The sequence below is a fragment of the Mycetomoellerius zeteki genome, unplaced genomic scaffold (genome assembly GCF_001594055.1).
Source record: "Mycetomoellerius zeteki isolate Tzet28-1 unplaced genomic scaffold, Tzet1.0 scaffold73, whole genome shotgun sequence".
In the NCBI taxonomy this organism is placed as follows: Eukaryota; Metazoa; Arthropoda; class Insecta; order Hymenoptera; family Formicidae; genus Mycetomoellerius; species Mycetomoellerius zeteki.
Window position 1 is genome coordinate 1818627 of NW_017257753.1, and position 26787 is coordinate 1845413.

The 26787-nt window shown below is 34.5% G+C and overlaps 4 protein-coding genes across 6 annotated transcripts; 3 read left to right on the forward strand and 1 right to left on the reverse strand.

Annotated features, from left to right (window-relative positions):
- The first annotated feature begins 1025 nt into the window (after window positions 1-1025).
- On the forward strand, window positions 1026-6593 carry hig (locomotion-related protein hikaru genki). The gene is made up of 10 exons (XM_018458530.1): window positions 1026-1438; window positions 2558-2646; window positions 3205-3367; window positions 3595-3768; window positions 3932-4066; window positions 4360-4503; window positions 4572-4784; window positions 5052-5255; window positions 5765-5853; window positions 5986-6593. Exons 1-10 carry the CDS (start codon window positions 1342-1344, stop codon window positions 6100-6102), a joined length of 1425 nt encoding a protein of 474 aa, XP_018314032.1. The 5' UTR covers window positions 1026-1341; the 3' UTR covers window positions 6103-6593.
- A 396-nt stretch (window positions 6594-6989) lies between these two features.
- LOC108729448 (uncharacterized) lies at window positions 6990-11865 on the forward strand. The gene is made up of 10 exons (XM_018458577.1): window positions 6990-7207; window positions 8114-8310; window positions 8412-8516; window positions 9708-9872; window positions 10002-10250; window positions 10508-10644; window positions 10721-10858; window positions 11016-11302; window positions 11424-11588; window positions 11684-11865. Exons 1-10 carry the CDS (start codon window positions 7114-7116, stop codon window positions 11785-11787), a joined length of 1641 nt encoding a protein of 546 aa, XP_018314079.1. The 5' UTR covers window positions 6990-7113; the 3' UTR covers window positions 11788-11865.
- On the reverse strand, window positions 11809-13454 carry mRpL38 (mitochondrial ribosomal protein L38). The gene has a single exon (XM_018458578.1). The coding sequence runs from the start codon at window positions 13086-13088 to the stop codon at window positions 11883-11885; it is 1206 nt and encodes a 401-aa protein (XP_018314080.1). The 5' UTR covers window positions 13089-13454; the 3' UTR covers window positions 11809-11882.
- A 319-nt stretch (window positions 13455-13773) lies between these two features.
- LOC108729402 (type I inositol 3,4-bisphosphate 4-phosphatase) lies at window positions 13774-26665 on the forward strand. 3 transcript variants are annotated; one of them, XM_018458509.1, is made up of 19 exons: window positions 13774-14333; window positions 14410-14471; window positions 15760-15938; window positions 17517-17609; window positions 19472-19627; window positions 19803-20003; window positions 20459-20613; window positions 20692-20864; window positions 21085-21229; window positions 21322-21437; window positions 21502-21588; window positions 21670-21830; window positions 21946-22129; window positions 22209-23290; window positions 23374-23678; window positions 23753-23970; window positions 24626-24945; window positions 25105-25372; window positions 25569-26665. In XM_018458509.1, the coding sequence occupies exons 3-19, from the start codon at window positions 15821-15823 to the stop codon at window positions 25699-25701; spliced, it is 3915 nt and encodes a 1304-aa protein (XP_018314011.1). In that variant the 5' UTR covers window positions 13774-14333; window positions 14410-14471; window positions 15760-15820; the 3' UTR covers window positions 25702-26665. The 3 variants fall into 3 exon arrangements, with proteins under 3 accessions (XP_018314011.1, XP_018314012.1, XP_018314013.1); XM_018458510.1 differs by having other exon boundaries at window positions 23413-23678; XM_018458511.1 differs by lacking the exon at window positions 17517-17609.
- Window positions 26666-26787: the final 122 nt, after the last annotated feature.

Below are 26787 nucleotides of genomic sequence, written 5' to 3' on the forward strand. Positions count from 1 at the left end.
ACTGCATTAACCTTTCCAAAAGAAACAGAAAGATAGGTCACAGATGCTTAAAACGGGAACAAAGTGATTCACAGAACTTCTCTCGTAATAACATCTCTATATAGAATCCTTCTACAGGGTGTTTCGTTTTATTTCTTACGCTTTTTACATTTATAAATAATAAAAAAATTGAAAGAAACTTTCGTTAAAACTTAATAGTTTTGATAATGGATTTGTATAGCTATTATATTGTATTTAATTTAATAAACCAATCTTTATAACTTTTAATGCATTAAGCGCTATATTTAATAGTTACGAATAGTTTTGAAGAACGACAATGCTTGAATGATATTAAGATATGCACAAAGAATCTCTTACTAAAATTTAATACTTTGATAGTAAGCCTCTCGATACGATACATGGCGATTTACATTATAATATAAAAAGTTTGTGTGACGATCAATTGTCTTTACAGTTTTTAATGCAATCAAAGACTATATTTAATACTTATGTGTGACTTTGAATAGCTAAATAATATTATCTCATACAGCACACTTTATGAGACATTCTGGGAATGTCCTCAGGACGTTCAGAAAACGTCTGGACGTCCCTTGGAGGTTTGTGTTGTATTATTATGTTCAAAGAATTGTTAATATTTTAATAATAGAACTCTATTATACATCGTTTATATTTTTTTATATATTGTTCACATTTAATTTGATGAGTTATAGTTCCTATAATTTTTATAAAACAATTAAACATATTGTTTAATATTTATGTCATTTTGATTGGTAATGATATTATACTAATTATTGGGGCTAAATGATATTACTATTACATAATAGAATCTGTTCAACATTGATCACTTAACGTTTCTTATTTATCATTGTAAACTTTTCAATTATGGCGAACATTATCACCCAGTATATTCGCCAGAATTACAGATGTGGCACATAGACCAAATGGAGTTCTGGGGTTGAAAGCAGCGACGATGTAGAGAGAGAGAGAGAGAGAGAGAGAGAGAGAGAGAGAAAGAACAGGGGGTGGCCGCATGCGCATCCCTCGGAACAGCGAATCTTGGACCATCCCCGCCGATTATGGATGTTTAGTATCGACGTTGTTGCTGGCGTGTTGTCGCACGCTCCCGCATCCGATTGCAGGGTGTGATAATTGCGCTCGAGAGTGCGACGTGAAAGTATCCTGCTGTTTTGTGCGAGATAATGAACGGAATCGAGAGACGGCAGTCGAGACCGATCGACGACGCGCGATCATGCATCCGCCTCGCTACCACGCTGCGTTAGCGTCCCTCGTCGTCGTTAATCATGGTCCTGCGTGACCGCGATTTGCCAGGACACCAGCAACATGCCGTGCGACGACCGTTCGGGAAGGACGCGTGCACGTGTCGCCTTGATAGCGACCACGACGTTGTTCCTGTTCACGTTGAATTTCAAGTGCATAGGTGCGTGCATGGCACATGACGTTCCAGTGCGGATCTTGCAACCAAAATTCGCTTTTAAAGAACGTCGTAATTGTTAAGGAATATTTCTGAATAATAAATTAAAAAATAAATAGTATACAGAACAAACGAAAGATAAAATTTGTAAAATCTCTCATGGATGTTTATACATAGGGGATGCAGTTTATAGGAATCAACTTACGATTGTATCAAGATAATAATCTTGAATGAGACATCACATTTCTATATAAAATTTCTTATAAAAATGACATTTTCTTTTAAGAAAAGATATTAATCGTATCTGATTATTATAATTTAATCGAAATATAATATTATGTGTGTAAATCTCTTCTTATCGTACATGGAAGAGATCCACATAGATTTAAAAAATCGGCTTTTAAATTCCAAGAACTGTAGATTTTATTTATTTCTTTATAAAGGTCGATCTTTAATACACTTTTTATATAGAAGATAAACAATTTTTTTCTATTTGTTAAAACTTAAGGATATATACAATTTTATAATTTAAATAAGAATCTTCTCATTTTATCTTACAATTAATTACTAAAAAAAAATAATTAATTTAACTTCATAAGCTCTACTTCTTATAATTGAGTTTACTAATTTGGTATGTTATTTAATGTATAAATATAATATTTTAATTTTTAACCTAAAGTTGCTCGTTTATTGATCGTCTCCGAAAGTTACTTGTTGCAAATATCGAGCGTTATTTACATTATTTTGTTATTGAGTTTACTTCTTAAATTAAAATTTTTGATCCAGGTTCTAAATTGTTGCCGAACTTTTTGTATTATTTTCAAATACAATACAAAAAAATCTGTAATTTTTTAAATAAAAAATACAGCCTTAAGTTATCCCTAAACAACATTCAAAGAGAAGCACGTGCAACTTCTTGACGCACGACGCAACGACAGTATACCTAATCGTTTCATGTGCCACGCGATCAAGTCGGATCGATTTCTATTCGGCGTTCATCGCGCAAGCCGCTATAAAACGTGATCGATTTTCGGACGCTGTTGCAAGGGTGTGAGCGAGTGTGCGCGAACTAAAAGATACGGTTTCAAATTCAAATTTCTAAACATCTGTCGTGTGTACTTGCAGATACCGAGAATTTAGGACTGGACAACGTTTGCATATTGAAAGACCTTCATCCTCTTCTTATCGTCACCTATAAATATCTTACTATGTCTGTGAGTATATCGCTTTGCCTTACTTTAGCAACAAAATTGTTAATATCAAAACTTGATAAGTAATTTGTTGATAGTAAGGTTTTTAAAAATCCAAAATTGAATAAGTTAACAAGTTTAAAATCTTTATTGTAAAAATTTTTATCTGAATTCACATATTTGATGATTATTATTATTATTAATCGCAATTGATTGAAATTTCCAGCGATTTAGTGATCGAAAAGAATAATCAGTAATATATAAAAAATATATCTATATTTTTCCAGCCAAAAATCATTGATTCATCAACATCAAATCGATGTTAATTTAATATCGATCGACGTCGAATTAATGTTGATTCAAGATCCAATCATTTCTGGCGTAGATTTCTTTTTATAAATAAAATGAAATATTTTAAATTTATTATTACAGACTGTAAATAAAGCTTCATTTTACTATTTAAAGCCAAGAAGTTTTAATAAAAAGTACAAAGAAAACATGACAGAGTTAAAGAATGTAAATTCGGGAGCTCTTTTCTAATTCTTAGTTTCAAATATTTTAGAGAGCAAATATATGTTACAGATACACACAATTCGTGTACCTCACAATGAACGGCTGATGGTGAGATGTCGAGAGATAGGTAAATACAAGTTTATCGGCGATTCCTTGTTGCACTGCCGCAATGGCACGTGGGATGGAAAGACACCTAGTTGTGTGTCTACCACAGCAATCTCTAATTATACCGGTACGTCATAATATAATCGTATTTGAAATACCTAAAAGAAACAACAGACGTATATAGAGTCTACTCCAATTATTCAAAAAATTATGATTGATGAAAAAGAAATATATGGGAATATTAAATATTATACGTATAGATATATTTTGATGTGTCCTGTGATTTTTTATATTATGTACGTCATCGATAATCTCTTCTAAATTTTGGTCCTCGCGTTTTTCGAGGATAAACAGAAGATGTACCACCAACCATCGACTTCGGTCTACCTACTGGCTCGGCCGTAGTAGAGCCGACTGGTGCACTCGCCGTTTACCCAGGAAGTATCCTGCATCTGGAGTGTCTCTTTGCTAGGAAATTGGGCAATCCCGAATGGACATGGACCTCAACGTTCCGTCGATATCTGACAGGTAAATCTGAAAAGTGCATTGAGACCTTGAATATTTGTACATTAAAACGTATGGATTCAAATAAGAGTTTTTAATAATTAAAAAAATTTATTCTTAATAATGTGAAATTTAAACGTTCGTCCTTAAATATAATTTATATATTTTTTTTATTTACTTGTTCTAGGATGGGCGATCGCTGCACGGGAAAGAGACTTTAAGTATCGCCTATCGATATACTACGCCAAACCTCCAGATTCCGGAATATACACGTGCACCACACCAAAAGGATTGAATAACTCTATACAAGTTCGTGTTGTAGGTACGGTCACTAAATAGAATTTTGTAAAATAATATGTTATTCTTAGAATTTATTGTGTTTACATTGATCGCATTCATCAGTAGCGAGGTAATTCTATTATATCAAAAAAATTTCTGATTGAAAATAAACGAGTCAGAAGATTACTGATTTATATATCAATCAGAATTCTGATTATCTCAACTAAACTTATAATAGATTCAACTAGAAAATTTTTATTTGTCCATTTTTAGTCAGAATTTCAATTAATAAAACCGGATTCTTTTTCCAATGATGGCTTTAATTAACTTTTGCAGATGTTCAATGCCCGGTATTGAATGTCCCGGAGTCGCCGTTAATCAGTCGTATCGGGGGCAGCCGAATGGGAAATAGTGCCGTTTTCGAGTGTCCAGTAGGCTACAGATTAGAAGGTGCTTCCAGAATTACGTGCCAGTATAACGGTACGAAGCAACACTTGCTTGCCAGTGAGCACAGTTAAATATAAAATTAAAAAAACTGTGTCTTGCAGGCAAATGGTCGACGGAGATGCCGCAATGCGAAAAGATCAAATGCTCGGAGATAATTATCAGAAATAATGCATTGTTGGTATTAAACGATCACAATAGCACTTATGGCGAGAAAGCTATCTTCACCTGCATGTGGGGATACAAACTTTTGGGCTCGCAGAGTATGACGTGCGAAGGAGACGGCAAGTGGAACGGATCTATGCCGACTTGTCAAAGTAAAACAGTCATTTTAGAAGATGTGATTCTATTTTTAAAGAATTTTTAGACAGTAATTTTAAAAATATCTCAAAAACTTTTTCGACAAATTGCAACATGGCTTAAACATTGAATTAGTCGATTTGAATGCTCGGCTGAAATTATTTTTAGACTTATGTATGCTTAAAAAAAATAGTTCTTGCAAAAAATCAGTCATAATCAGTTAAATCAATTATATAATCATTTTTAACAGAAATAACATCGTAGTTAATAAAAGATGTTTGTAGAGATCATTTGTCCTGTACCGGAAACGCCACAAAGTGGACGCATCGTAGAGCAACCGCGATATACTAACAAGAAACAATATCACGGCCGAACATACAAAGTCGGCGCCTTAGTGAGATTCGCCTGTCAACCAGGTCATCAATTGATAGGAGAAGGGGTTATCATATGCATCGAGAACGGTACTTGGTCTCACGATCCGCCTGTATGTAAGTGTCCGTATAATTAAGTTTTATAATATTAATATAACATATTTCAAATACAGTTGATAATCCTGCATTAATTAGCGTGAGAAGATTGCGCCACTTTAATTTTGTTTTGTAATTTTACACGAAAAGAACGGTTTTGCGCTGAAATATCTAAAAAATTTAGCTGAATACACATCTGAAAATAATTATGTTGCTACAATCTACAATCTATAAATAATCATATTGAACGCTCAAGCTGGTTGCTAAAGTGTCAAAATCTTTTACACCATTATCATAAAATGTTGAAATTCTTATATAATTATTTTAATCTGTAATTGGCCTAATTTTTTATGTACATATTTCAGCGAAACTGTTTTTTCCGTGCATGAAAAAATAGCACTAAAAAATTAATGTTATACTGTTTTCTTCGTGTTTTTGGAATTATTAAAAATTTCAAACATTAAATTTTTGTATATTAATAATATTTTATATATTAATATTTATATATAATTTATTATGTAATATTCTAGGTAAGGTAAGATGTCCTTATCCAGGTGATCCTCCTCATGGCCGAATCGCACCTCTCAAGTTTTGGTACAAACCAGGAGATAACATACAGGTGATTTTAATTCTTTTTTTTCTGCTTGGTTAATTTATTATTGTATATAATAAATATAATAAGATTGCCATATAAATAATTAAATAGATTTTTCAAAATTATTGAAGTGTAATTTTGAAATGTATGAAACAGGTAACATGTTCGCCTGGCTATGTGACTCCTCTGGAACCAGTGAAAAAACCATCATGTCGGGAAAATGGCATTTGGAGCGCACCACCGCCACCTTGTCGATCTTACAAAGAGGTGTGAGAGCGAACACGAGTTCTCTCATTTAATTCTCAAGAGTCTCTCACGGACTACTGCGCCATTTTATCTTACATGACAAATTCGATATTTATTATACGGGTAGCAACGTGCATCAATATACAATAAGAGAAACTTATGTGAAGCACTCACTTTGTTTTGAAGTGTATTAGACTAATTACATAAAGTTAATATTATTGATACGATGAATATAGTTACAGTTACAATTTATCGAATCGACAAATAATCATGAGTAGATCACACTGGAAAGAGCATTTTGCGTTAAACGTAGACTACGGAACGACCAGTATTTTGTTAATTCTCTTCCAGACGTACAACGATTTTAATAAAATTTCCTTTTCTTAATATGCTCTTAATAAACATTTGCCCACGATCATTTCTATTTATTTTTAATATCGAAGCACGACGCCGTTTTTTTCCAATACAGGATATAGATGCTAACAAGCGTTTTAAAATATTAATGACATATAGTTACAACAAACACTACAAGTAATTTTAATTTATCACATAAATTTTTCATATAAAGTTTTACATCATTTTTTTTAATTGTGTAAAAATATATATATATATATAAATAGAATAAACTATCCATCAAGATCTACATATGAGTGCTATGATTTGTATAGAATTTAATAACTGATTATAACATTTATATATTAGTCTGAAATATAAGTAGAAAAATAAAATAGTTTTAATTAATATAATTATTTTATTATTTAGACTGCCTGCAAACTTCAAGTAAAACAGCTTTTTTAAATTAATTGTATGTATGTGTGTATATGTATGTATGAAAGTAGTTATATGTGCGAAGATGGTTATATACCTATAGTTACTGTTCTCGTTGTCATAATAACCATGGCAATAACCAGGACAATAACTAGATAATTAGAATGCAACGCGCAATTAACCGGATAATGACAGTTTCCTCGCTTGCTTGTAATGTGATGTTTAATATTCGATGCAGCAATCCATCGAAAACCAAGGAATATCATAGAAATGGGTCGTGCGAAAACTCCTAAAGAGATACGTGTGGAGACATGGCTTATCAGGGACAAAATAAGTCGTTATCGTGGAATTCTGAAATTGCATGGTCAAGCATTGTTTAAAATTATAAATTTGAATAGATATATTTGTTCTATTTCTAACTAAATTAAGTAGAGAAAGGATTATCTTAAGATTATATCTTAATAGTCGTATTTTACATTTAAAATAGATTATATCCGTGACAAAAATTATTCTTAGAATTCTTTATAAGTATAATTTTTCAGAATTTCTACATAAATTTCAGAATTTTTTAGAATTTCTGTATAATTTTATTATAACTTTTCAGAAAATTTCTCTAATTTTTTAAATACAAATTAGAATACTTTTTAGAAATACTAAAAAATTGTTACACATTTTCTAGAATTCTTTATACACTCACAAGGAAATTGAAGAAACTGTCCCTCACCGATTTTAATAAACAAAGAAAAAACAATTCCTTAAAAAATAGAAAAATTTTTTAATTTCTTAATTTTTTCTATTTTTTTACTGTGTCACTTTTTTTGACGAATTGTGTGTATGTGAGTAAATATGTGAATTTTAAAATACTAAGATGTCTTATTTTATAATTTCTAAAAAAAATTTATAATTTTATATAAAAAAGTTCAAGAGGCACATTTTTCAAAAGTCTTTATAATTTTAAAATATGAAAAATTATTAAAAATATGATAAGAACTACTATAAGAACTTTTTTCACTAATTAATATTAAATTATATATGATATGATATTAGAGAATTAATCGTTCTTGCAAATGAAACTTATTTATCTGATATTAATATTTTGACATCAATAGATGGAACAGTATTTTTTTAGATACAGGTAACATAGATTACATAAAATATTTTGCAAGAACTTACTTTTGGCATTTCTAAAATAAAGTTCGTTTCAGAATAGCTCAGTAAAGAATACATAGATTCTAAATAGTTATATGTGCAATTGTTTTGATATGCCCAGCACGTGATAAGAAACTACAGCTATCGCAAGCAACGAAATTGAAATCAATAGTGTCCAGGAAAGTCACGTCCCTAGATGTCGATGTTAAAAGACATCGTGAAATCGTCAGTCATCTTCACGATGGTAAACAGCACATTCTTAGATTGCTAGCCGATCATAAAAGATTCTACTTGGCGGTCAATCGCCTAAAACCATCCGTAAGAATAGACCAGTATTGACTTTGAATTTTTAAAAAATAATTCGTATTTTTCGCGGATAGTTCTGAAATGCACTATAATATGAAAATCTTATGTATTAGGAAATTTATGCGGCAATATATCAAGATTGCAATTTGAAACGACGCCTCTTAGATAAGCTCTATTATGAGAAAAAGAAAAGATTGAAGCGAGGTATCGAATTACAGGTAGAACCTGATCCTTACGTGTTATAATAAATATTAAATGCTTAAGCAGTTGGAATAATAATTAGCAAAGTACACTATAAAAAATAAAATGTTAATTTTTAACTTAAAGACGTATAGTGGATTTTGTGAGACATGCAAAAATATTAAAATTAACTTTTATGTTAATTTTAACTTTTTAAAATTAACACTTTTGTGTTAATTTTAACATTTTGTATGTCTTAGCAAGTCCACTAAACGTCTTTAAGTTAAAATTAACATTTTATTTTTTACAGCGTACTTACATATTAATACAGAGTAAGAGAGTGGGGAGGAGGCAATAATTTTTGTTCATCTAAAGTATTTCTTCTATTTTAGAGATATAAAAATATTTTAATACAAAAGTTATATTTAGTATCATTATAAGAGCGTTATAATATATGTAGTGCTAATATCGGGTGCATTCAGAAGCACGTCCATTAAACGCTCAGTGAACTCTTGCATCTGATTAGCATATTCCATTAGATCTAAAAATATTGACCGAAGGTACAAGAGCTCACTGAGCGCTCAGTAAGCAGTCGTGCTTCTGGATGCACCTAATAATTTTTCTGTGGGTGGATAAATAATTGATTCATCTTATTATTTGGTACATAAAAATGTTACGGTTGTCATAAAATTGATATCTTACAAAATATCTTATATTTTATATCAAAATGTGTGTGCTAAAATAAAGTATAAATAAATATTTCGTATATACTATTATTTTTACTACTATTGATTTTTTGATGATTCTATCTACTTTTATACAGAATAATTAGAAGAATCACATTATGTAAAAAAAATACATAATTCTATTTAAAAAAATGAAGGTAACTTTGAATCTCCAAAATGTATCCACCTACAGAAAAGTTATTATTAGCGTTATATTATGACATTCTTATATCATATTATGATCCTTTTGATACTATATAACTTACATAATTAAAATATTGTCACGTCTCTAAAAATAGCGAAAATGCTCCATGCAGCCAAAGTTATTGCCCATCCTGTACAGTTCTTATACATATATAAGATTAAGTCCATTAGAGCATGTATTATGCAATAATATTATGACGTTTCTTATGTATATACTCACAATATATGATATTGAGATTCGTATACTCGTTTTGTGCTAACTTTGAGCCATAAAGATTTGCTCGTTCGCTGAATGACAAGCTGGAACATCACGTTCTTTCAACTGAACTCGAGGAGCAAAGCGAATATCGACCGAACTGCGAGCAGCAACGATTAGTAGCACAATTACAGCGATCCATCGCCAAATATAACGCAGCAAAAGACATATGTTCTACATACTGGTCGATGCTAAATATTCTGAAGAAAGTAAATTTTTGATTGTCACATTATTAATATATTTTTAAAGACAATATTTTTATCTCAAGAACATAAAGAATCTAATTCAAAGATCTTTTTTGTGACCACATCATTTTTATTCCTACGAAATCTTTGTAGGACGCAATATTTTTCGATACCTTAATGAATATTTTGAAAGAGGACCAATCTTCCCAATGCAAAGTGATGTTGAAGGTAACAGTGAGGGGTCAACTGGCAGCAGAGAATCTGGACGACGTCAGACAAAAATATAAACGAATGTCTCGAATCGTTTGGTGTAATATGAAAATTAGAGAACAAATGTTGAGTACGGTAAACAGCCAGGTGAAGGATTTGTGGACTTACGCACAGTCATTGGTGCGTGTTGAGGTGAATAAGACTACTCTTATTACAAATAAAAATTCTATAGAGCTATTAGTCTCTCTTTACGGCAAAAATCGTAGAAAAGATTTTTATGAAGATATTTGCAATAAAATTTTAGCAAAAAATATTTATGTTAATTAGCAACTTTATATGATATGTGCTGTTTAGAGCTTCTAGATAAAATTTTACAAATATCTACTTTATAATGATGATTTGTATAACGAAGAGATTCATTCAAGTATTTTCTTATTTATAATTTATAGAGCGATCACATTTTTATGAAAAGAGATACCGATGTATTTAACAAAACATTAGAAAATCAGTTAGCATATTTGGAAAATATTTGCACTGAAGTGAAAGACGTTCTACTCGTGCGTTCATATCATGACCTGCTATCAAGGTATTCTATTTTAGATCTTCTATATATTTTATAATAATATCTACAGTTATATAAAATGTTTTCTTCCTGCAATCAGGCTTGAAAATCAATCTGAGCACAGGGTAGCTTTGCTAGCGCGATTAGACATCAATATAAAGAATCGCGAGGTTTTATTAAACAAAAAACATCAGGCGTTACAAGTTCTCGAGGGTCTCAAGTATTCCACAAAAGAACAGTAAATAATTGCTACAAGATATGACGAAGCATTGAGCATAATTAATACATTAAAAAAAGGAATTATATAATAATATAATTATTAATCTTTCTCTCCAGTAGGCACAGTTTTTTATCTCATTAACGAATTGATAATTTGAAAACGCGGTATTTCTTAGATATAAGATAAACGGTATACAAGATGTAGTGGAACAAATTGAAATCGAGAAGAAACGTGAGAAGGATCTTAAGGAAAAAATAACAGCTCATGGCGAATTGCTCACGAATATCAGAGCGGCCTTACAGAATATGAATATGATGTTGCTTTGCGTCAAACACAGCATCAAAGGAGTGGTGAAGAAACCGGTCAAAGACGGGAATAAGAAAGAACTAATCATAACCAATGATAAAGAAGATATAGAAGAACGCGACGCGTTAACAGAAATCGAACGAATGGACACAGATGGTAAAAAAGTTATAATTAATTAAACATCCATTCAAATCTTTCTCTGTTCCTTAATAAAATGTTAAGATAGAAATTAGATAGAAATAACAATTAATTAAACCATAATGTATCGGTTTCACAGTTTTAACGCTGATATCGAGAATCAGCCGAAAAATAAACATTCTCTTCAATATTAGCAACTTTGAGCTCGAAGAGAAGGAAGACGAAGCTCGGGATCTTTACCACACCTATGTATCGAATTATAATTCTGATTTGATATTCGGAACTGGTGAAGAAGAACCGATCGGTAAATTATCTCTTCTTTTGTCTGTAAACTATACAGCTTTGATTATTTTTTATCGACTTACAAAATATCTCCATATAAGCCATACGAATTTACAGGATTATTGGTTGAACATGAGATGGTCGACGTTACTATTCCGACGCGAGCAGACATCAAGTATCACAGCAGGCAGATTCTAGAGGCACACCTGAAACTGGAATAGAGTTTATCGCGTCAAATCTCATCACAATAAAATACAACATTTGAAAACAACTTTTATTTATTGTACAATATTCTGCATTATCAATTAGTATAAATCTAGTATTCATTGAGGTCGTTAACATGACTGTATCCCCGCCTCTTCTTTATTATCTCGAATTTTAGCCAGGAAGGTATGTATTTGCCATCAGGATGAGCCAACGGGAATCTTCTTGGTGGCTCTGGCCCGTCGAAGGGATGAACCTTCTTCAGCTTTCTTAACAGAAATTCCTTTCTTATCTGTTTGGGATCGCGATATTTGTCTAGATAAATATTGAAGGGTTGCTTCAAAGGGAACCACGTTTGCTTCTTTATGTACGGTTTAGGAAAATCGTACCGGAATATCGGCACTCTCATTTTTAGCATATTGTAATAAAATTCCTTTAGCGAGTGATCCCAATCTGATTGGAAGAACGCCAAACCAGCAGGTGTCAACTGGTCCTGATATTTTCTATAAAAATCTAGCGTTCTCCAGTTACGCTCCTTTAGATTCAAGCAGGGCTTAGTTTTCTTGTATTCCGAGAAATCTATGCTATGATTCTGCTTGTAAAGCACGAAGATGTATCTGCAGTACCCGATGCCGTATGGCGCTATCGGTTGCAGATAATCCACTAACTCCTCTCCTTCCTTCAAACGATTTCCAGGAATATTGCCGATGAACCAGTGACAATACTCGTTGTCTGCGCTGGTCAAGTTACCATCTGGTGTAGACATTATCAAGCTCCACAGTGTTCCATCCTCTGCATCATATGTTACATCAGGTGCCTTAGAAGCTTCGCCTGGCTTGATCACGTTACCGGTGTAAACCTTTATCAGCTTGTCATCCTCTGTATCATAGCTTATGTTCAGTGGGACTACCGGCATGAAGTAAGCGTCTCCGTACAGATCATTGTAAACGCCATAGTGCTTCGCTATTCTGTGAGTGTGAGAGGATCCATCGATTTGTAGCCAATTCTCTTTCACTGTCTTTAGGTCCACCAACAGCTTCCTGGTACGCGAGGATTTCTCGAGCTCAGCGTTGTTCCTGCGTGCTATGATCTCGTTCATCCAACCGCTTATCATCGAGCGTCTGGAGATCTTGGTCATCGGATAACCAATGTTCACCTTGAAATCCAAAGTCGGGTCCTCTCGATTCAGTTCCTCGAGACGTTGCTTCAAGGTACGGGCGATTGTCGGCGGTTTTCCTCGCATCCGATGGCCGTGACGGACATGCTGGCCCTTCGGAATAAAGTCGCTGGCGAGACAGCGCAAAAGTTTGACAGACATGTCGCGACAGCCGTATATACACTTGTTTTCGATACGAACGAAATACTCAATAATACATTCTGTTATTTATTAGCGTTGATGAAAATCTTCCTTTTCGAAGTGGTTCCCACTGGTTGGTGAGAGTTGCGCGTCTTCGACTTCACCTTGAGATACCACGTTTGGATGATATTCTTGATATTCGATTGATTTTTTAAATAATTTTGCTCAACTTCTTGATATAATCAGATATATTAAATATAATATTGACGAAAATCCAGAAGAAAGTGGATCAAACTAGAAACCTTCTAGGTTAGACCAGAATGAGGTTAGGCTCTAGGAGGTGCAATTGTACTTTTAAGGTGCAATTGCACCTTATACGTTCTTTCAAAAAAATTTTAGAGAGGCGATTGTGTATCTTGAAATGAGATAAAACTTACAAAAGTGAGCTTCATTAGGTGTTGAGCAATTAAAATTAAATCATGAATATTCTAATAATACTGGCGAACGTTGCGAGTGCCAAATGAATTGCACTCCGATATCAGGCCTGACATTAAGTTCTGTTCGACTTGCTTACACTTTTTTACACTTTTTACTTAAAATGAGACAGATATAAGTATATTTGGCGCTGGGAAAAGAGAGGAAGCGAAGATGCTGAGTGTAAAAAGTGTAGGTCGAACAGACCAATTATCAACTATCGATATTCGACTTATCGATCAAGGACTCATGACGGCTAGCAGATGGCGCCATCGTGTCTGAATTTTTCGAAAAGCAGCAAAGTTGAGCGAAGGAAAGGAAACGAGACCACCCAGTTGCACAGGTCGCACTCGCACCAACTCGCACGTCGCACTCTGATGAACTCCGGTGAACTCCGGTGCATGGTTCTCGTCGTCTCTGATTTGCTCTGATTGTCTCTTAGTTGCTGTCAGTGTCGCCACGATGCCCGTTACTTCGTCACGTCGCCGACCGCTATGTTTGCCTTAACGTCTCGCCCACGATGCGTTAACGCTGCCGCGCGAATCGGACGTCCGTACGATCCCGACCGATTCGTTCTCCATGTCGCACGTGCGTCCCGTCGGCTTGAGATTGATTTGCACCGATAACGCGACGGGAATGAGCTGCCCGCGGGGAACGGCTGCGGTGCGGGACACGGCTGGTTTTTGACAGGGATTCCCCGATGCGCGACTGCGAGTTTCCTCGCGAGAACGGGCGAGCCTGGATACCCTGGATTCCCGTTGCTATTGAATTCTTCAGCATTCTAGCGTCGGTGTGAGTGAGCGAATATAGAAATTTTTCGATACCGCGCTGCCGATTACAGTTTTCCAGTCGTGTTTTCATCTTTTAGAGCGTGCCGCGATGCCGATGGCAGCGAGAGGTACCTCGAGCAGTGATCCATCTGTAAAAATGGTACGTCTCTCCCTCCTCTCTATCTATAAGCCTTTGTTTTTCCACAAATGGACTTGTGACTCGATTAGTGAATTGTCTCTCGGTTAATCCTTAGTACCTACGCACGATGGTTTTTGGTTCTTTACATTATAAGTCATTTGTGTCCCCCTATTAATTTTCATCACTTTTATAAGTATACCAAAATTATTAAGTAATTCTTACGTATAACTTATTTTAACATTGAAAAGTATTTATAAAGTTGTGTATTTAAAAAAAAGAAAGAGGACTGTTAGGTGTTTCTAGTATTTTAAAAAAAAGAAATCAAAATGTACAAGACACGAATGACCCAATCGTGTGTACCAAAGATTCAAAAGTAAAGATATATCTTATTGATTAACTTAATTGAAATTAGGAGTGCTCATTCCTATATGTTCCTAGAATGTTACTTGAATATTATTTAATATTCATATAATATAAGAACAGTGTTTTATAGAGTTAAAGTTCTCATTGTACGATCAAACCAAAGATATATTCTGAAATGTTGAAGTTTATACTTTGATAGTTATATTTCTTATATCGAGAAGCCTGATTGTATTAATTGGAATTCTGGTAGATTCGATAAAGGTTTACTGTTAGATATCAAAGAAATAATGGCAACCCAATCTCTTGAGTTAAATAACATTTTGTTATTTTTTACTTATATGTATATCAAAATGTAAATCTATCTATTTCTGTAGTTTCGAAGTCCATATTAACATATACATTTAAATAACAAATTAAATTTGAGTCAAATTTAATAAATTTTCTTGAATTAAATTGTTTAACTCCACTGTTTTAGTTAAATTAACGACATATTGATAAGCGCAGTGGCGACTCATAGAAATGATTAGGAATAACTAAAATTGGGTATAATTTGACATTATGACGTTTAACAGTGTACTCAGACATTTTTTATCAAGCATTCTAATCGAGATAATCAGAAATTTAATTATGATAAATAACTATAATTCTGATTAGTATGATTCAGAATTTTGTTTGTGTCTTCTTAGCACAACTAAGACATTTTTCTCAGTATACTATTAATAGCCATGAATGAGCAATATAAAATATGTACCAAATATAAGACATCAATTCTTGTGTACTTACATATTTGTAAATTAAATCCAAAATTAAAATTGAATTAATACAGAATTGATAAAGAAAACAAATGTTAGCTCTCAAAATAATCTTGACAAGATTGTAATAATAGTTGCATTGCACGAAATTTTAAGGATGCATGATGGTTTTTAAAGACTTTTTCAACTTCCAGTATATAAGAGACAAGTAAGCAGCGAATACTGTAAATATGTCGGCTTGATTGCCTGCGCAAGATGAGATTCAATAAGCAGGAGCTATTAACTCTGGCTACGCAGCCTTCGCAAAAATTTGAGAAAGAGGGTATCCTGTATGTAAGAGAACGACAAGAAGGCTTCTTTCGCAGGACGGAAAGTGAGTTCTTGGAACGTCCACAAACGCAATAAATACCTCTTCAAATTATAAGATCAATTATAGCGATGGAATTTATCTTGGCGAATGATTACCGATGCATGATTATTCTTTATTCATGTTGTTCAAGGCTTGATAATAAACTTCTAAAAATTCTTCGTTTGACGTTTGACGTAGAGACCTTTATAGAAGATCTTTCAATTCAGATTGTCGAACGTGTTAGGCTAATATTACATTTGTCCGTTTTTATGGTATGATAAAATTTTCAAGTCTGTTGATTGACTCTAGGATAGAGAGACTTCAGAACTTTTCTGTTCCACAGTCAATGAACACGCTTGAAAAATTTATCGTAAAGACGGACAAATATAATATTAGCCTTACAAAAAATAGCTGCATTTGGTTCTAGCTTTGTTTTAGTAATAAAAGAGATTCATTAAAATGTCGTTCGAAGTCTTTTTATATTTATTGATTGGAATTGTTTGATATTTAGACTCATATACTCTTAGTGATTTATTACATATTACGTTATGATAGAATATGTTGCACGAAAGAGATTTTATCGGCTCCCATGAATTGTTCCATTTGACTTATTCGATGCCCCATAACATCAGAGGAGAGACTGATAATTTAGCCTGTTTCTCTGTTCTTTCGTATTACGGCATGGCTTTGCACGAAGCAGACTATTTGTTTTGTCGTGACGTTGAATGACGTCAGCATTAGAAACTTCGCGAAGATATCAAGAATAGAGCGAAGTCTATTCGATTAATTTAAAACTATAAGGTGAAATAGTACAATTTCGAACATGGTACAATACGAAAGAAAGTAACGGTTGAAGATTTTTGAGGTTCAAGTTTGGTGATTCTGATCTCATTATATAGAGGGTATTAGAGCAACCAAAATTAAAAAAGAGCACCGAAATTGAACCTCAAATATTGGATTAAAATCTTAGGCCTGTTTTTTATCGGTGAACTCTCTGAACGGTGTACACTGCAGTAACTCCAGTTCAATAAGTTAAAGTAAAAAAAAAAACAAATATAGTATCTTTTATTTCAATTTATTGCACGGTGTAATTCAAAGAATTTTTCGATAAAGAATAAACCTTTAATTTTGTTTAGAATTATATCATGTTTGAAATTATCACCTTATCCTATATTATTTAGAGTTTATCCTAAATTATTTAGAGTTTATATCTCTAAATTAATTACATACTTAAGGTATCTGAGTAAAAAGTAGGTAATTAAAATGATGTTTCAATATTACGAGCCAGAAATGTTCTAATAGCAGAATAAAAATCCGTCAAAAAATAGAATCAAATGAGTTATTTAAAAATAAGATCTATTCCTTCTATCCATAAATTACCGACGATAAAAATAATCATTCATTAACGAGATATTAATAAACTGATAACAAAGAGATCCGCAGAGACTCGCATTTCATTCCCACGCGATTTGTTATAAATCGATACGACCTGATATATAATCGCAACAATTAAATTAATTCACTCGCTGCTCTTTCTCCTTGCCCTTTTACTTTATTAAGATGTCGTTGTGGCGGCTATCAGCAATCTCGTGCAATTTTCAGGTACAGGTAAAAAATCCGAGAACAAAAATCAGAAAGGAAGGTCGCATAAAAGTCTACGAGATCTCAATTGCGTTACTGCCGGCTTGAGCAAAGGTACATTTGCCCGAGTGCATTTTGCTGTAATATGATACATACTTATTGGAATCCATCTCACGCTCCTACATCACAATTTTTAACGCGATTAACACGCTCTTTGACGACCCGACTAATCTTAATTAACGTGTGTGTGTGGACGCATTTCCTTCGACACTTAAAAACACTTGCAAGAGTTCGACGCACGCTTCAGTGAGATCAATCTCGCAATTTATTTATTACATATTGAAACAAAGATTGAATAAGGAAAATTTGATAATCTCTAACGAATAAACAAAATATTTCAGCTCGAAAATTTAACATTTCTATTCTTTCGTATTTAACATTGCTGGATCTAATTTTTATACTTAAAATTACTAATTTGATTTTTTTACTTATGCATGTAATGTTTGCATGCAGTAAGTTTATTACTGAACGCTTGATTCTCTATTTATTAGAATAAAAGTGAAAATTCTTAATATTAACAAATTCTCGTAGTTTGATATTTTGTAATTTATCTCACTTTTGATTTACATTATTTAAATTGTTATCAGCAATTAATATCTTAGTATTATGTAGATTGTGGGATTGTTTTTTGTTAAAAAAGTTAATCAAGTGCGAAAGCTTGATAAATTACGCTTTCGGTGGTAAATCGAGAATTGCATGTGAAATGAAATGCTTCGCATGTGAGTGCATTTTCCGATAGAAATTCTGGAAAAATGAGAAAAAGTAACATAGAAGTTTTAATCCGCAAGTTCACGAGACACGCAGCGCTTTAAATTTAAAGACGATAAGTAGAAAACATGTTTTAAATACTCGCATACATTTTATATTTATATCTTTACATAGCATGTAAGAATCTTGTTTTGGGTGCTTGTATTTGTGAATACCTGTAGTTCAAGAGCGCATCAATCGCATTGATTTTAATGAAGAGGATGAAAATAGGAGAGATTAAGGACACAGCGACGTAATATGATGGAATGATAAGGGTAATCGGTCTCATGAGAAAACTCGTGTATTCTCGGAAGGGGACATAATATTCTATGCAACCTATAAGAAAGAAAAATAACCTTGCAGAAGAATATTATCTGAGAACATCGAGAAGTGTTCCCTTTCAATTTTTATAAGCTTTAATGTGTCAAAATATAGATAAAAATAAGATACATATTTTTTTATAAGTGCTTTCTTATTTTATTCTTTATTTTTTATGAATGCGTGTGTTAAGAGGATAAACAATTTTTTTAATTTTAATTTTTTTATAAATAAAACATTTTTTTATATCACTTATAATTGTTTTATTACTATAATTTTTTAAATCATTATTATAAAGTACTCTTGAAATCGATTAACTTTTATTTAAAACTTTTTTGAATCTTTGACCGTTTAGGTGATTTTCACTCAGAAAAAAACAAATTCTTTTCAAGAGAGAGTTCCGCTTTCTTAACGTACGAGACAATACTTATAAAAAATACGTGGCTCTTATTTTTGTTAATATTTTAATATATCTACTGCTTATTAAAATCGGAGGAGGACACTTGAGTGTGTTTCTTATTAACATTAATCAGTATTCACAAGGGCAGTAAATTGAAGTCCTATTGTTAATAAATCTTTAACAGATCTTTAATTGGAGAGCCTTATTTACACATTATTATTATTATTAATGACTGTTCCGATGCGACTGATCAGCTCTTTCGAAAAACCTGATTATTATTAATCGCTAGAATGTCCGCAATGAACTAATCGGATGCGAAAGATATTGTCCTCCTCTTCCTCTGTCTCTTCTGCCGCTTGTTATCGCTCACAGAAACCCCCTCTCTAATGAAAATATCCCAACATATGAACGATCGCGCTTAAGCCGCTGCTACTCTGCTTCTCTTGTACAGTAAGTCTCGAACGATGGTGCAGACTGCGAGGCAACCTTCTGTTCTATTTCAAATCGCGGGAACAGTGGTCGGAGCCGCTAGGAGTTATCATACTGGAGCAGTGTACGGTTCGTGTGGATCCGTCCAGCAACCAGGTTCCTTACGGATTCAGCATAGGCAAGTATCATCATTCGTAGTTTCTGTATTTTTCTCCCCTTTCTTCTCTTTCTTCCTTGATGCATAACTGTAACGATGCATTGATGACGTACTCGTCGTCATCTGCATGCTTGTTTCGCTCTCACGTAGCATGCAAGGCGACGTTAAAAAGCACAGAAAGGGAAAAATGTTGCAGTTTTCGACGGAGGCTTGTTTCAACAGTTAGGCGCGAACACGGCCGAGGAACGAGACAGTTGGTTGCAGGCGCTACAGCTGGCCAGCTACGAGTGCATGCGGAGCCAGTTGTTGTCGTTGCGACAGCGCATCGAGGCCTTCAGCGGGCACAAGCACGACACCGACATACAGATGTTGCGGCTGCAGCGTGGGACCTTCACAGGTGTGAATGCTTTAATGGTTTCAAAATTGAAAGTTTTCCCTTGTCTGGAGAACGCACGATTTCATTCACAATTTTTTTCACACGTTCTTTAGCACGTTGATTATTGTAAGCTCTTTAATCTTAGATTAATATCTAACAAAATTTGACAAAAAAATTAAATTTAAAATTTACTGACAACTTTAATATTAAATTCGTGAAGTTAATTAATGCAGGATTTGGGAGATATTTTTGTTGAATTTTTATTAATAAAATATTGCAATGTTTTTCACAGAATACAACTTTGCTATTTGTTTAAAGCTAGTAAAGTATTTCATTATAACTACAGATATACATAGTAATAAAATTCTGTATGGATCGCTATTCACAGCTTAATGCATGAAGCATAAGTAAAACTTGACGTACGTCATTGGTCTCGTGAATGGATTCGTACTAAATTTGTTTTTTTTTTTTCTCAGATCCGGCGGAAGTACCAATGTGCGAGATATCGTTAGCCTGCGACAATCTGTTGTGCGATGGACACGGCCGACCACCCACTCCCGTTTTAGAGATAGATGTACAGTCTAAATCTTCCAAAACTTGGATTAAGTATGCACGAACGGAAGTTGTAGAGGTAACTATGAAAAATTCTCGAAAACTATTTCTCCTCCAAGTTGTAATTCTGTAAGAGTTTCTTCGTGACCTGTTTCAGCGAAGTAGTAATCCGAATTTCTTAACTACGGTAAGCTTCCGAGCTAGCGACGGATTAACCACTGAAACGAAAATTAGGATAACCGCATACGACGTCAGAGAAAGAGTCAGTCAGACCGCAACTCCAATAGGAAGTGCGATAGTGACATTCAGTACAGTGCAAGACACTCCTAGGTAATTCTAAATTTAAATATCGATATTTAATAAATTCGAAAATCCTACATTGAAATATAAAATTAAAAAATTTTAAATTTAATTACACGTTTTTTAAAATTAAAATTTCATGTATTTAAGAAAATGTATTATAACTTTCTTTGATTAACTGTATGCATCAAAATTATTTAATTAATTGTATTGTTTCAACTGTTTTTATCTTGTTTGATTTTTTTTTTAGATTAAGGATACCATTAAAATCAGCCAAAACAACGACAGTTGGATTTTTAACAATTAACGTGTGGAATCTGGAAGCCGAGGATAAAGGGAATAGCACAGAGAGTACACCATCGCGAAATGCAGTATACAACAGTAATAACCAACAAGTAATAAGTTAATTTGTTCAGTATTTCTAAACAGAATTGTCATTATTTTGTTTGTAGCATTTAATTCTTATCAATATGTAACATTTTTTTAGCTACCTTCGCATAGACGCTCACAATCGTTACCTCCAAGATTAGGGACAAAAATTAAGTTCCCACATCAAGGCCAATTAAAACTTCTCTTTGCGAATCCATTTGTACAGACTTATAGGTAAATTTCTACACTAACAAATTGATGTTGATTTTATAGTCCTCATCTAATCTGGTTACCGTAGATTCCACTCTGGATTAGGGGGTGATATATGCGTACATGAGATTATGGCAGAGAGTAAACTCTGTTTCCAATTTCCACAACATTTATTGTGAGCATGTTTCATCTGATATTATGTTATAAATGGTAAAATCGTGAAACTATAATGAAATAACATAGCGATAAATTGCAGAGCCATTTGGATACAAGAAGAAAAGGAATTATTACAAGAGGTAGCTGGAATGGGAGAGTTAAGAGAGCCATGGCATACGAAGCAAATCGAATTGCTCGATCGCCATCTTCACTTGTTACATTTGTATTCCCAAGCCAAAGAAAATTTAGCCGCCTACAAAGGTGAATCCATGTTTATTTCGTAATAAATAGTTCAATATGTCCGTGAAAGAAAAAATTGAACTTTAGCTCGTCTCTAAAAATTTAATGTTCTAATGTTTGGTGATTTGAATTTCAGGGAGTTATTTCAAGCAGTCGTCGCGTAAGAACGACCGTACTCTCGAATTTGCGCCTTTGAATTTGCATCTTCAACGAATGTGGGTCCACAACGATACATTGAACAAGTGCGGATTTTACGATTTTATTAGCGTAGGAGCATTTACAGCCCATTCCCATAAAAGCAAAAACGGCGGACTCATAAGGTACTTTTCTTATCCGAATGATTGTAAAAGTATGTGAAATACAATTATAGTTTATAGTAATATTGTTTATCGTCTGCAGATTGGTGCAGGCACTAAAGGAGTCGCCTATGCGAAGTAATCAGTTGTATCAAGGAACATCCAAAATTACAATGGCGCATGACGCGATCCAAGCGATCAAACAACTACGCCGGGATGTTGTAGAAGCAATGAGATCCTTGATGAAACTTGCCAAGGAGAAGCAGACGAGTGGCATGCTGCCGATATGCGAGGATATGATTACAAAAACTAGGATCTTACTTAGTCTATGGGATCCCGGCTTAGTAGAGGAGGCTCTAACGTTTTTAGAAGAGTACAAAGTCGCGAAAGTCCAGGAGAACTCGACCTCGTCTTCGGAAGACACTTTGACGCTGGACTTTAAAATTAATCAATCCCTATCACCCTTTAAACGAATCACGCAGCAACTTAATTTCGACTTAAAGAGTCCCGATTTCGACGATTTCGTTACGCCCGACACTCCCGAATGCGTGCAAGATATCTGGACGAAGAACGGCATCAGAAATGGCGAGTACACTTCCATAGCGTACTCGAGAAATGAGGCGCCGAACAATAACACCGGCGAGGGCGACGTTGCGGAAGAGAATTTTGTAATATTTCCAGATGTGGAGGATTATCCTAAACAGACAGAAGCGGAAACTGACGAGAGTATCCAGCGAAATCATGACAACGAAAGAAAAGAAGGCTACGACGACGAGAAGGAAGATTTGAAGAACGATACCGATCCGTGCAAGCGTTTCTTAGACACTCAGAAGATGTGCAATTCGCCATCCGCAAATTATTACAAACCTACAGACGAGCCGGAGCCGTGGGATCTCACTCAATTGAATATTGAGGCGAGCGTCATGTGCCTCGTGTCTAAGGTGAAGTTTCTCTGTGGCAGATGCAGCAGTCCAGCCGTACGATTGCGTAACAAAGGTAGCCTGGGCAGGTCGCAAAGTTTGAAGGGCTGCTTGCCGAGCAATCGGCATAACGTTGAAGTCGTTACCATTCAACCAAAGAACGGTATCAAGTGCGAGGAGTCGAACAAATTGCTCGAGGAGTCAAACGAGCTGCAGCAGTCCGGTCCAGGATTGGAGAAATCAGCGCTCTCCAAGGCAAAAGAAGGTAAGGAAGTCTTCTTATGCAATGTTCTTCATGTAAAAACATAGTAGAATGTAGTAAAGACATGCAGCATAATGCATTATTAGGGATAACCGATACTTATCGTAACTCGTCTTCCAATGAAGTGTGCCAAGCAGTCGATTCGATGACGCGTGTGATCAAAAGTAATTCGGGACAGAGAAACAAGTTTACCGAGGGCCTAGACTTCGCGTCGATTGTCGATTGGACGAGCGAGCTCAGGCCAAGCATGAAGAAGTTGCGGCAAGCTATGGACGGTCTGCTGAAAACTGCCAGACTGACACATTCTGTATTTCGCGTACAAGAGGATTCAAAAACGGCGCAACGCGCATGCAACGTCCGGTATAGACGAGATGTTTGCTTCAGTCAAGCGGTGAGTTTATCGTCATATTATTCAGTTTGGAAAGATATGTAAGAACATTTGGGAATAATCCCGTAAAATTTCAGCTAACTGCCTTAGTAACCGGCATAATGGCGAAATTATGGTGTCAACGGCCCGACCCGATGTTTCTGCTAATACTTACAACTCTGGGACCATTGGTCTCCTTTGAAGGCCTTCTTAGCTATTATGGAGACGAGATAGACATGTGGGGCGACATGGCCGTAGCGGTCGAAGACACGCATACTGTCACGTTTACTTTGTCCAGATGTGGCATTCAACCGAGGTAGGCAGAAGTCTTATTTATTACGTGTCTTGATTGACCCTTAAACGCCTTTTCAGTATGGCATATTTTCCGACGCTTTCCCATTGCTTAATCAAGCAAACGTTTTCGTCTATTTTGATTATAATCCGATTAGATGGTATAAAATGCATTACAGTAAAATCGATTCGTTAAAGTAGAAGCTTGTCTATAAATCTGTACAAGTTTAGCCAAATGCCTTTGCAAATCTTCCTTTTTATCGTCGTAGCTTTCTTTTTTTTCATTATCGTTTTGTCAAATACTCTCGTCGGTTTCTGTCTAGGATAGTTTCCATTTCAGAAATATTTACGAAATTCTCTTCCGCAACGTCGTCCTTGCCGGTGTTACTATTGGGTGTCTTGTTTATCCAGTATGCTGTGAAAGCGTACTCATTGTTTCTGATGTTGTTCTTCGATTAGATGTCTTGAGATGTACTTGGAAGTGTCGAACTTAACGAAATCGTCGAAACCGGGGGTCTTCAAATCGAAATTTAATAACTGCGTGTTAATTTTATGTAAATTATAAATTATAAGCAATCGAATTGAGTTGGATATGCCATACACCAGTGTGTTGTTCCCATAGTGAAGTGTTTAAGAGTTAAAAAAATATTTTCATCTAAACGGAAATGTTATTCTTACAGAGTTGAAGGAAAGTCTAACGTATTCCAGCTTCCTGTGCCGCGCGTAGTAGGCTCGCGAAGCGCACTAACGGTGATACTCCCGGTTCCAGACGCGATTTACTCTCTCTTGCCATTAGTGCCCTCCTCAAGACAAACATTGTCGTTCAACGTAACTCCCGTGTTCTTCAACGTCGGTATCAACGAAATGGCTTCCTTAGCCGAGAGCCTTGGCACCACAAAGCCACAGGAGAAAAGCAATATGGACAACTTTGATAGATTGAACGAATATTATTTAAGATTTAAGAAGCTGAATCTACCGACGGAACCTACATCTACGCGTTGTGAGTATAGAACTAAGTTTATTGTAAGATCTAAGAAATATTGTTTAAAAAAATTTAGAACTTACGAGATATTTTCTTTGAACGTCTTTTAGATTTTTGTATTATTTACATATTTTTCTTGTTAATAGATTATAAAATTGATATATTTTTTCACTTCAGTTGCCGCTAGGTCAATTCTGGGCCACACATTGTCGGATATGATGGTGAATTTAAAGACGTGTGTGCAAGAAAGAATCAATAAGAATGTAGAAATCTTGCAATTGTCCTCGCAGATATGTCGAAGAATGCGCGGTTTGAGATTCACCAGTTGCAAAAGCGCGAAAGATCGAACTAGTATGTCCATCACTCTTGAACAAGTCAATATATTGTCGTCGGAATATCACCTGGCTGAACACGAGTATATGAGGGCTCTCGATTGTATGCGAAGGTAAGTGTAAAAAAAAGAGGGAAAATATTTGAACGGAGTCGAATTAATAATTATACATAATTAAATTTTAAACAATTATTTTTCTACTCTTGCGTAATATGCGAAATAATTTTAAATATTTTTTATATTATTGGGAATTGGGATAGTCCCGTAAATTTCGAATTACCTGATAATGCATTGCTTCTTTCTGTTTTAGCGAGGGTTGTCGCCGGGAGAACACGTGGAAGAATATCGGTGTGCGCAAATACGCGTTCAACAGCTTGCAGATTCTGACGCTGCCTAGACTATACCGACCGCCGACCGGCACGTACGGATCTGCCCAGACTTAAGGAGGAATTCAATTAGCGTTACGTACGCACATTGCACAAAATTAAGTTTGACTTTCTGGCTGTGTAATCGGATTAACTTCCGTAGTATGTGCTAAGTATATAGTACTTGTTACAGAGTAGCAGATTCTGAAGATGCGTTTAAGTGACGTAATTCTTTAGAGAATTTATTGGGGACACGCGACTGGCACGTGTTAGGCATACGAAATGCCCCAACCAGGGACGTAGCAATATGATAACAAAAAGAAAGAGCTTCTGCGTTCGCTTTTTATTTTTATTTAATTTAATTTAATTTTTTTTTTCCCGTTAAGATTGCTTTTTTGTTTACGCGTTCTGAGATTCAACTAATTGTTGTGTATAGAAATTTATATATTTTGTTTTCGAACATAAGAGCTGTAGCTACGCCCCCTCCCATCCCGAAAGCATAATTTAAGTGCATTATTGCTTAGATTTGCAATGTAAAACCGACGTGAATTAATGTGAGTTCGGTTTTATAAAATATAATCGGTAAATTATTTACGTAATGTGTATTGTAATGGGGCTGGTCGGAAATGCAGGGTGAATCGGATTAGAATGAAAATTTTCTTTCCGCTTCCACTCTTGTATCTTTTGAAAATTCTTTCTATTGTTTTCTCCTATCTGTATATTATTTCTATGATACAGGTTTTTAATTTTGATCCAATTCACCCTTCACTCCAATCCGCGATTGTTGGCGAGTTTTTGCAATATCATAAACGCCTTGAATGCTGTAAACGCTAAGCTCACAAGTTTGGTATACAAACCCAGACAGCCAAGTCGAATAGATTTTGTTGCTGACAAAAAATGTCTGGTAAATTTTGTCAGCAGTAGATTTTCTGTAATTTTCTAACGACAATTTTACTTGTTAGGGATGTCGTCGCGTAGGTATTTTACATGGTAAAAAAGCTGCGCAACGACAGTATAACGAACTGTTATTAAAAGTTACAGAATAGGCCTGCCAGAAGGTTATAAATTTAATGCAGAATCTATATATAATGCTAATAGAATTTTACAAAGAATAAAATAGAATTTGTTTATATTATTATTTGACAGCAGATTGGTGGCAGAAAC

What these genes read in the sequence shown, in the direction of transcription:
- hig (XM_018458530.1), top strand. Translation starts at nt 1,342, where the DNA reads ATGCCGTGCGACGACCGTTCGGGAAGGACGCGTGCACGTGTCGCCTTG. An exon ending in AATTACGTGCCAGTATAACG is followed by an intron (nt 4,504 to 4,571) that starts GTACGAAGCAAC and finishes TGTGTCTTGCAG; the next exon opens with GCAAATGGTCGACGGAGATG. An exon ending in ATCTATGCCGACTTGTCAAA is followed by an intron (nt 4,785 to 5,051) that starts GTAAAACAGTCA and finishes AGATGTTTGTAG; the next exon opens with AGATCATTTGTCCTGTACCG.
- LOC108729448 (XM_018458577.1), top strand. Translation starts at nt 7,114, where the DNA reads ATGGGTCGTGCGAAAACTCCTAAAGAGATACGTGTGGAGACATGGCTT. An exon ending in TGCTAAATATTCTGAAGAAA is followed by an intron (nt 9,873 to 10,001) that starts GTAAATTTTTGA and finishes AAATCTTTGTAG; the next exon opens with GACGCAATATTTTTCGATAC. An exon ending in TGGTGAAGAAGAACCGATCG is followed by an intron (nt 11,589 to 11,683) that starts GTAAATTATCTC and finishes ACGAATTTACAG; the next exon opens with GATTATTGGTTGAACATGAG.
- mRpL38 (XM_018458578.1), bottom strand. Translation starts at nt 13,088, where the DNA reads ATGTCTGTCAAACTTTTGCGCTGTCTCGCCAGCGACTTTATTCCGAAG.
- LOC108729402 (XM_018458509.1), top strand. Translation starts at nt 15,821, where the DNA reads ATGAGATTCAATAAGCAGGAGCTATTAACTCTGGCTACGCAGCCTTCG. An exon ending in CAATTTCCACAACATTTATT is followed by an intron (nt 21,589 to 21,669) that starts GTGAGCATGTTT and finishes GATAAATTGCAG; the next exon opens with AGCCATTTGGATACAAGAAG. An exon ending in AAATTTAGCCGCCTACAAAG is followed by an intron (nt 21,831 to 21,945) that starts GTGAATCCATGT and finishes TTTGAATTTCAG; the next exon opens with GGAGTTATTTCAAGCAGTCG.